This window comes from Rhyacophila brunnea, unplaced genomic scaffold, assembly GCF_057557595.1.
Source record: "Rhyacophila brunnea isolate RB1 unplaced genomic scaffold, BYU_Rbru_1.0 scaffold_13, whole genome shotgun sequence".
NCBI classification, from domain to species: domain Eukaryota; kingdom Metazoa; phylum Arthropoda; class Insecta; order Trichoptera; family Rhyacophilidae; genus Rhyacophila; species Rhyacophila brunnea.
In genome coordinates, this window is record NW_028232785.1 from 6,738,900 (window position 1) to 6,749,887 (window position 10,988).

A 10,988-nucleotide genomic window follows, 5' to 3' on the forward strand; every position below is an offset into this window, starting at 1 on the left:
GTTCCGCCAACGCTGCAACACTTATTTTCATTCAATATAAGTATAGATTAAATACATTGACCAGTGTTAATCATTTCATTTCAATATAATAGTGTTTACCGTTTGTAAAACTGCTCTTATATCTATACTGACAGCAATCGACATTCTTGCATAACCTAAAAATTGTGACAAGTGTCTTGTGTTGTTTTTCAACGTCCTGTAATCAGATTATTGTAAAAATGGACATTAAAAGAGAACCGCTGGACGTTGAGTCAGATGGTGTAGCATATAAAATTATACCAAATATACACCAGTTTATCCCGAAAGGTCCTTCATCACCAGAAGCTGTTGGCGATACCACAATTAAGGTTATTTTGATAATGTTTTATCAATGTTGCGTTATGAATAGTATTTTGCACTCATTTCTTGTCTTCGAAACGTTCTATTGAAAACGTATACCTACTTACCTACTTATTTGTTTGTTTGTAGGTTGATATCAAAGCTGACGTCGATGGAAACTGTCTTCCGATTGAAGAATTCGGTCTTTGCTCGACTGGACCGATCATTAATAATAATTCACAGGTGGGTACCTACCTTACAGATCAATAATTATTGTATTGTAAAAATATCATGCGCGGCACAGGGGCGGCAGTTAGACAAAGGGCGGCGATTTCATGAATTTATGAGTTGCCGAATATTTTTTCTTTTATTATAATATTATTCAGTTTACTGAAATCAATGATCCGTCGCCAACTATAATATGTTGAGAGACACTTCCAAGTCCTTAGATAACGCTTTATAATTAATACTTAATTGTCTATTTTTCGTTCAGATGCACATACTACTATGGTAAATAACAGACTAAAAAAACCATATTTATGACTGCTATAGAAAAGTCTCAAAAATATCTTTCTGTCTATGATATTGTTATGAATAACTAATTACAGTTAGTTTAGTAGAAGTGACGGGAGGGGCAAATTTTATTGTTACATCACTGAACAACTTACATCGCGCCAGCCAATACTACATGGTTCTAAGTGTTCGTCCTTGAGAAAACAAAGCCTACAATGAAATAATATTCTAAACTGCCTCATTGTTACTTTTGTTTCGCCAAGGACAAACAGTTAGAACCTTGTAGTTCTCCACTTGCGATCAGTCACCTACCTACATCTGTCATTAAAACTTATTCAACTATGTATAAGAAAATCGTACCTCGTAGAGCTGGGATGGGCATGTAGACATGTTTCGTAGACATAGAGCATAGTTGAGGGATTTTCTAGCATGCTGTCTTCAAATAAAACAATTTGAGTAACACGTAAGTATGCGACAACTATTTGATAATTATTGTTCAATTGGAGGTCTATTTTCTTTATTCATTTTTTAGTAATAACACCATATTTAGGTACATATAATTAGTTGGATTGCAATAACTTGTTTAAAATTTAGATACCAATTTTCATAAGCTTACTATTATAGCTATTGCAATGGCGGCGTTACCTACACAACTCAGCTTCACCGTTGGACGGACCCAGTGGGATGGGTGATTGTCTACCCATCCCTTTTAAAAACATTGTTAATATAATTTCATGTCAGTGGAAGCCCATATGCGTTGGGGTGGATATGGTTATTATTTATATTCTTATATAGATATATATTTATGTATGGCGCCCACCGTGGCCTTGTTAGTATAACGCGTGTCTCTTGTAGGCCCCGGGTTCGATCCCGAGGCTGGTAAGCATTGTGTTTTTTCAATGTGTGATCAGTGTAAGAATCTAATAGAGTGGGCGAATGGCTAGCAACCATTCCTCGTAATATTTGCTTCAATATTTCATTTAGTGTACCTCCACTTTGTAGCGGTCTTATACCGTTCACTTAGGGGCAAAAATTGTTATTTACTTTTACTTAAATAGAATTCTCGTGTGGTTCTGGAAAATGTGTTTAATTTATATTACGCATACGTTAAATCAATTATGTTCGTCTAGTGTGCAATTAGAAATATTGATCAGATATTCCTGCCTATTAACTCTACTGTCAACACACTTTGTTTAAGTACTTTCAATTAGATGCATATTTAATTAACATACAAAATATTTTTCTGTACTGTATGTTTATTTTAGGTAGGTAGCTACATATATTAAGGAATTTAAATAAAGTTATGAATATAAAACAAGATTAACTTTTAGTATAATAATTGCTGGTTACCATATTTTCAATATGTATGTATGTCTATTGCATTATTTTTAACACACATGCCATGTTTATGCATTGGAGTAAGAAGGCAAGCAATATTGTATTATATTCTCTTCGAGAAGTACTAATTTGCATACTACCTGCTTCACCAAGTGCTTGGCAAAGATAACAATTTTTCCCAGGCCTATATTAGAGGGTACATTTCGGAATAAATACAGGGTAAAGGGATAACATATTATTTTAATGTTTAATATAATAACTGGGCATTTTCGCCAAAGTTTGTACATTACGATTTTTTAATGTCCCATGACTTCAATTGATTTTTTCCTAGTTAAGTATATATTATAGAATATTAGAAAGGTATGTATTTTTAACATGCAAATTTATTTATTTACTTTATTTAGTCAGTTGAATTAGGGATTGCAATACCGGTTTTTTAAATCCAAAATACCAGAATTTTCAGTATTAAGAAAGCACACCCGTTTACGTTTTTGAAAATAAATTATAAGTTATGTGCTGCTAAAATGCAAATCTATTGAGTGAATTCAACAAACGTGAAAAAATAATAAAATTAATTTCTTCAAATATATTTATAAAGTAATTGTCGCGATGAATTATCATATTATTTCGAAATAGAAAACATCCGTGACAAAATCTTCAATTATTCTATATTGAGGACTGTAAGATGTTGAATATAAGAAGTTTTCCTGCAGCCGCACTTATTTGCACGTGATGAACTTTTGAGCGCTTTAATTAAAATTGTCAATATATTTAAATTATTCATAGAAACTATAGTTTTACAATAATTAATCAATACATACTTTTAAATTTCAACATAATGTAGGTGTGTAGGTTTTTGCTATAAAATAATAATTAAAAGAGACTTTAATATCTATATTTTATTTTTATTGATAAGCACATACTTCTGTGTTTTAATCTTTAAAAAATATCGGAATTCAATAAGAATTACCGAAAAACCGGTATTGACATTTTCATTCGGTATTGAAATCCCTAAGTTGGATGCAACTGTCTAACTTGTATATGTATTTTAATTGATTATTTAGTTCAAAGGGTAGTGTTTTTTTACCATGTCCCACCTCTAAATTCAAATAAACAAAGTGTGATTTCGTCATTAATTTTGAGTGTGTAAAAATAAATTTTAGTGTCTTCAATAGCTTACATTATATATATTTTGAAAATATACACTTTTTCCGTAAATTTTGAAAAAAATCACGTTTAAAGTGTTCCAGGATATTTAAAAAAGTGGTATTCCAAATTCCTTTACCACAATTTTAGCATGACTGCGAAGAATCGCAATTATAAATATGTATTTTTTTAATCTAGCAACACCTTTGTATAACACTGACCGCCATTTACTAACTATCACTATCCATAATGGTGTTGTAAAATTACGAGTATCTTAACCTAATTACATTGACATAATAATATGTCTCCTTTCTTTATTAGTATACAAACCAACGCATTATAAATAGTGTTAATAAAATTTAGTTTAATAATCCGTAATTTCGAGATTATAAATTTTCTGTTTCATCTACACTTATGGTATCTCATATAAGCGTGTCTTTATCGCACATTCTGTTCATTAAATCACTCTACACTATCTCACTCGCTTTAACTTGAGGATGCTTTTCAGGGTCATGATTGATATTATAATGTAATCACTGCATTCGGAAAACATTTTCCATGTCTCTATTTAATGCAATCTTTTATACGTGAATATTTTTACTAAACATTTTTTTCTTTAGGTACCTACGTTATGAGTAGATATGATCACTGTGTTTGGAAACTATTTATTACGTGTTGGCTCGATATAGTAATATTACTTATTTTAATCGGATATTTTTACATTATTAATATAATTAATACAAACATAATATTTATTCTTCTATAAGAACTAAGTGATTATACTTACGTACGAGTATTACTTATTCATGGCCGGTTGGCCGACTTTTATATCCATCCAAAGCTCACTCTGAGAAGTTGTTTATACTTGTCAGTTTGAACTATGGGACTTGTATACATTTTATCTCGCTCTGTCTTAAGGTTGACGCTCTGTTATCTCGTGGTGGAATAGACTGGGACACCAGAATAAATGTTTGCGTCATCAAACTTAATTTCACGAATGCCAACTGAAGGTCAGCATTTTGGGCTTGTGTCAATAGTACAATTGCAGAGTTAATTAATTCTATTTAGATCAGTAAGGCTAATATTTGATATAATGTAAATCTCATGTTGTGTACGTCTTGAATTTAGTTTTGTTACGTCTACAGTATTTTGTTTTCTTAATAAATAAAAAAATAAACAGTTATGTCAGTACCTACCAAGAGTTGTTCCATTTGCTTTTTGATATTACATATACGTGGAAGTCGCATTATTTAATTTGTATTTAATACCTAGGTACTAGGTAAGTACTATTATCATTTCTTATCGTCATTTTCGCTCAAACAACTTTATGCCTGTGTATCCATTGCCACGCTAGACAGACGATTTACAGTCTCTGGACTTTTTTTTCGAGTGGAGCACCGCATATTTGTGGACTTGTAAACCAGGCTCATTGGATTTCGATATTTTTTTCTCCGGGTTGCCAGACTATGTCCGTCAATCACCACGTAATATCGAGTTGACATTAATTCGCAATCATTCGGACCAAATAAAAATCGTAATTATTTTATACATTTTTATTGATTAATTTGTTACTTTGCACATTATAAAATGAAAGATCTATCAATTATTTTTTATTTATATTTATTAGATTCTTAAAAGAAAACGTAAATCTTGTATTATTTTCACTGCAATATTCTTTTATGCACGTATACATATAAATAACACACAATTGTAGAATAATCGGAAGACATTACGATAATCGCAACTTTTGACACTCGACATTTTATTCGTTCCTTTAGCAAAGCATAGACAAATTGGACGATTTATTGTCCTCGGACTTCTGACTCGCAAATGGAGCACCGGCATTACTCAATACTGTCTGAAGATGTCATAAGACGAAAACCTCGAATAAAATGACTCACATTGATGAGTAAACAACATAATTTAGAATTTATAATATAAAGTTCGAATATTATTGTTTTTCTAGGTTTCTACAAAGGGATTTTGCACAAGGCATCACGATACAAGTAAGAGTCAACAATCCTCGCCTGATGGAATGATACAGTATTCCGAAGTGACAATAGATCAGCAAAATATCAAAAAAGAAATCTTAGGACAAGATACTCCGAAAGAACTTCGACTTATTCTGAGAAGAGTAAAACATTTCTCACGAAATTTGATTTGTAGCATTTGTAACGCAGTATTTGGATGCGGATGTGCTCTCAAAAGTCACAAATTGGTTCACACGGATGTGATTGATTACCATAGTCATGCACCTAATAAATACAATGTTGGCCCATATAGATGCTCCAAACTTAGTTGTCTTAAAACACAAAAAATTACACATCTTGATGATAAACCTTATAAATGCGATTTGTGCTCATATAGATGCTGGCAACTAGGTCATCTTAAAGTGCATAAAATGACACATACTGGTGAGAAACCCTATAAATGCATTGTGTGCCCTTATATATGCTTGCGACCTAGTGATCTTAAAAGATATGAAATGAACCATAGTGGTGAAAAACCCTATAAATGCAATGTGTGCCCATATATATCCTCGCAATCTAGTTATCTTAAGAAACATCAGATGACACACACTAGTGAAAAACCTTATAAATGCAATGTATGCTCATATAGATGCTCGCGAATATGTAGTCTTAAAAAACATGAATTCATACATACTGGTGAAAAACCTTTTAAATGCAATGTTTGCCCATACGGATGCACACATATGAGTATTCTTAAAAGACATAAAAACACACATAAGGGTGAAAAACCTTATAAATGCGAAGTGTGCTCATATAGTTGTTCGCAACGTATTCATCTTAAAATACATAAAATGTCACATACTGGTGAAAAACCTTATTCATGCAATGTTTGCACATATAGATGCTCGGCACTGGGTAATCTTAAAATACATAAAATTACACATACCGGTGAAAAGCCATATAAATGCAATGCGTGTTTATATATGTGCTCGCAACTAAGTAATCTTAAAAGACATCAAATGACACATACTGCTGAATAACCTTATAAATGCATTTTGTGCCCATATAGATGGTCTCGAGTTATAATTGCAATGTTTGCCCATATATATGCTCGCAAAGTGTAGTATTAAAAGACATAAAATCACACATCGTCGTTGGTCTGTGCAAACCTCCCATCTGACAAAATTGACATTTTACAGGAGGGTGAAAAAACTACCTTATAAGCACAAAAATAAAGATAGTGATACACCCCTGGGCGTTGGTCTTCTACTGGCGTCCACTCTAGACATTTAAACGACCTAAGCATGACACCTGATCCTGAATAGCCACTTGGGTAAACGAACCGTATGTCCTTATTCCTTGATTCGCTAAAATAATTACTCGACATTAGACTAAAAAATATAATATATAATACTCGGAAGGCTTGGAGGATTTTTATGTAAATTGACTATCGATTTCATACTTTCTATAATTTTGGGCATTAGTCACATATGTAGATATAATCTGAGGTCCTCCTCACTTCTAACGGTTTCAAAGTATTCGGTAATAATGTATAAATGCATAAACAAAAAGTATCTCATTAAAAAAATATCAAGTTATTTTTTTAATTTGTAACTATTTGGTATCCGATAAATTTCATAAAATTGTTGTTCCTACCCATTCAAATGTTGTATGCAAACCCATTTAAATAAATACTCTTCATTGAAATCAGATAGCTACATAAAATGTATGTTGTCGTAAATCACTTATAATAGCTTTCACCCGAAAATAATATTGAGTCTGGAATGCAATTAAAATGCCACAGTAAATGTGGGCCTTCTTTTGTTTATGAAGTACACAATAGTTGTAGTAAATGTTTTGTAAGTATGCGACAACTTTTTGATAAATATTGTTCAATTGGAGGTCTATTTTCTTTATTATTTTTTGAGTTATAACACCATATTTTAGTACATAGAATTAGTTGGATTGCAATAACTTGTTACTTCCGTAAAATACAGAAATTAAAACACCAATTTTCATAAACTTACTATAACTATGGCAATAGCGGCGTTACCTACACAACTCAGCTTCACTGTTGGACGGACCCAGTGGGATTGGTGAATGCCTAACCGTCCTTCTTCAAAACATTGTTAATATAATTTCATGTCTGAGGAAGCCCATATGCGTTGGGGTGGATATGGTTGTTACTATTCTTATATAGATATATATTTTATGTATGATGCCCACCGTGGCCTTGTTAGTATAGCGCCTGGCCCTTGTAGGCCCCGGGTTGGATCCCGAGGCTGGTAAGCATTGTGTTTTTTCAATTTTTGATCAGTGCAAGGATCTAATAGAGTGGGGAATGGCTAACAACCATTTCTCGTAATATTTGCTTCAATGTTTCGTTTAGTGTACCTCCACTCTGTAGCGGTCCCATACCGTTCACTTAGGGGCAAAAATTGTAATTTACTTTTACTTAAATAGAATTCTCGTGTGGTTCTGTAAAATGTGTTTAATTTATATTACGCATACGTTAAATCAAATATGTTCGTCTAGTGCGCAACTAAAAATGTTGATCAGATATTCCTGGCTATTAATTCTACTGTCAACACACTTTGTTTAAGTACATTCAATTAGATGCATATTTAATTAATATACAAAATATTTTTCTGTACTGTATGTTTATTTTAGGTAGGTACCTACTGATACCGAGAAGAATGGGTGGAGAACTCACATGTATGCTGGCAGCGTTCTTCACGAGTATCACCTTGATTGAGGGTTGTGTGGACATCAGGACATATAATTCAAGATAAAACACGTCTTTGATTTGACAATTTCCCTGCGCAGGGACGTTTAATTACATTAACTTTTCAGACATTGGTTGGATTACATCATTAATTACACTTGCACAGGAGTCTTAGATTTAGATATCGCACAGTCACTATGTGGGAGCACGTGTTTGAACACATTGGCCAAACTGGCGCGAAAACGTTTTATCGAGGACGCGACGCGTGGTTTTGAGGTGGTTTATTATTAACACAATAACGGGGAAAGAGATTCACTAATTTATCATATTGGGGCAAGCGTGGCTTTGCACTTCGCGTTGAGGAGGGCCCACCGGGCCACGCTGAGCGCGTGGTCCTAGAAACCTACCACTCTCCCGGGAGAATTTGTACTGCCTGCAATTATCTCCGACGGATCTATGGGTGATGAGACAGGAGGGAGGGGCAAAGGGATGAATTAAAAATTACGGTAAATTTTTGTTTGTCTCTCGGCAAGTTACCATTTCCTAGTAGCTGGGCTTAGGTACTCGCCCTTTTTGCCGCTGTTGAAATGTGCCATGATGATGTTATTTCGTAAATCAGGGGTGGTGAACCCTAATTAGAAGGCGTTTGATTAGGTTGCGGATTTGTGATTTGAAACTGCGGGCCAGGGGTTTTTTCGTCTGGTGACACTACATATATTAATGAATTTTAGAATTGCGCGCGAGTCAGGCCACTCACAGTCTCCGGACTATTTTTTCACGTGGAGCACCGCAGATCTGTTGACTTTTAAATCCGCAGACCAGGCTCATTGGATTTCGATATTTTTCTCTCCGGGTTGCCCGACTACGTCCGTCGATCGTCACGTAAATTAAATTTGAGATTAATTCTCAATCATTCGGACCGAATAAACATCAGTAATTATTTTAAACATTTTTATTGATTAATTTGTTACTTGACACATTACAAAATGAAAGATTTATCAAATATTTTTTAATTATATTTATTAGATTTATAAAAGAAAACGTAAAACTTGTATTTTTTCACTGCAATATTATTTTATGCACGTATACATATAAATAACACACAATTGTAGGATAATTGGAAGAAATTACGATAATCGCCACTTTTGACTTTTGACAACTCGACATTTTATTCGTTCATTGAGCAAATCATAGACAAATTGGACCATTTATTGTCCTCGGACTACTGGCTCGCAAATGGAGCACCGGCATTACTCAATAGTGTCTGAAGTTTCAAAAGGCAAAAAGGTCGAATAAAATGACCCACATGATGAGTAAACAACATAATTAGAAATTTATGATATAAAGATCGAATATTATTGTTTTTCTAGGTTTCTACAAAGGGATTTTGCACAAGGCATCACGATACAAGTAAGAATCAACAATCCTCGGCTGATGAAATGATGCAGTATTCCGAACTGACAATAGATCAGCAAAATATTAAAAAAGAAATCTTAGAACAAGATTTTCCAAAAGAACTTCGACTTATTCTGAGAAGAGTAAACCATTTCTCACGAAATTTGATTTGTAACGCAGTATTTGGATGCGCATGTGCTCTCAAAAGTCACAAATTGGTTCACACAAATGTGATTGATTACCAAAGTCATGCACCCAATAAAAAAAATCTAGGCGTAAATGGATGTTCCCAACTTAGTTGTCTTAAAACACGTAAAATGACACAAACTGCTGAAAAACACTATAAATGCAATGTGTGCCCATATATATGCTCGCGTTCTAGTGATCTTAAAAGACATGAAATGACACATACAGGTGAAAAACCTTATAAATGCGATGTGTGCTCATATAGATGCTCGCAAATAAGTAGTCTAAAAATTCATAAAAACACACATACAGGTGAAAAACCTTTTAAATGCGATGTGTGCTCATATAGATGCTCGCAAATAAGTATGCTTATGATACATTAAAAACACACATACAGGTGAAAAACCTTTTAAATGCGATGTGTGCTCATATAGATTCTCGCAACAGGGTCATCTTAAATCGCATAGAATGACACATACTGGTGAAAAACCTTATAAATGCAATGTGTGCTCATATAGATGCTCGCGAGTTAGTAGTCTTAAAGACATAAAATGACACATACTGGTGAAAAACCTTATAAATGCAATGTGTGCTCATATAGATGCTCGCGAGTTAGTAGTCTTAAAGACATAAAATGACACATACTGGTGAAAAACCTTATAAATGATATATTTTTTCTTATAGATTCTCGGAATCTGGTAGTTTTAAAATAAATGAATTGACACATACTGGTGAAAAAATTTATTAATGCATCGTTTGGTTTTATATAGATGCTTGCGACGAACTCGTCTTAAAAAACATATAATGACACATACTCCTAATCTTAAAAAAAAAACAAAAAATATACATACTGCTAAAAAAACTTATAAATGCAGTTTGTGCCCTTGTAGATGCTCTCAAATTAGTAGTCTTCAACCATGAAATGACACGCACTGGTGAAAAACCCTATAAATGCAGTGTGTGCTCATATACAATCTCGCTACTTGATTATCTTAAAAAACATCAAATAACAGATGTTGGTGAATAACTGATAAATGCAATGTGTACTTATTTCATCACATTCGCGAGCATCTCGCAAAGTAGTCATCTTAAATTCCGTAAAAATGCAATGTGCCTCATATAGATGCAGGCTACTTGATCATCATAAAAAACGTCAAATAACACATTGACGTTACGCCGGTCCTGGTATAACCACAAAGGCGTTATTCCCTCAACCGGCCCTGTCCTTATATCAGGTTAAGAACCTTTGCTTAGGCTAGCTCAACCTTAAGTAGGAGGGGGTAGTCAACTAAAGTTCTGTTCGACACTATTAAACACACCGTAACAATATTATTTATTTAATTGTTCAAAAAGAATCGCCACCTAGTAATAGGTTGACGCCAGGATCTTTAATTATA

The 10,988-nt window shown here is 33.5% G+C and overlaps 1 protein-coding gene across 1 annotated transcript; it reads left to right on the plus strand.

Annotated features, from left to right (window-relative positions):
- Positions 1-113: 113 nt before the first annotated feature.
- Positions 114-10,416, plus strand: LOC147076302 (uncharacterized). The gene is made up of 4 exons (XM_085941229.1): positions 114-347; positions 469-561; positions 5,282-5,729; positions 9,381-10,416. Exons 1-4 carry the CDS (start codon positions 219-221, stop codon positions 9,422-9,424), a joined length of 714 nt encoding a protein of 237 aa, XP_085797355.1. The 5' UTR covers positions 114-218; the 3' UTR covers positions 9,425-10,416.
- The last annotated feature ends 572 nt before the right edge of the window (positions 10,417-10,988 follow it).

Coding starts and splice junctions, on each gene's coding strand:
- LOC147076302 (XM_085941229.1), top strand. CDS start 219: ATGGACATTAAAAGAGAACCGCTGGACGTTGAGTCAGATGGTGTAGCA. Junction 348..468: donor TTGGCGATACCACAATTAAG/GTTATTTTGATA, acceptor GTTTGTTTGTAG/GTTGATATCAAAGCTGACGT. Junction 5,730..9,380: donor GCATAAAATGACACATACTG/GTGAGAAACCCT, acceptor TTGTTTTTCTAG/GTTTCTACAAAGGGATTTTG.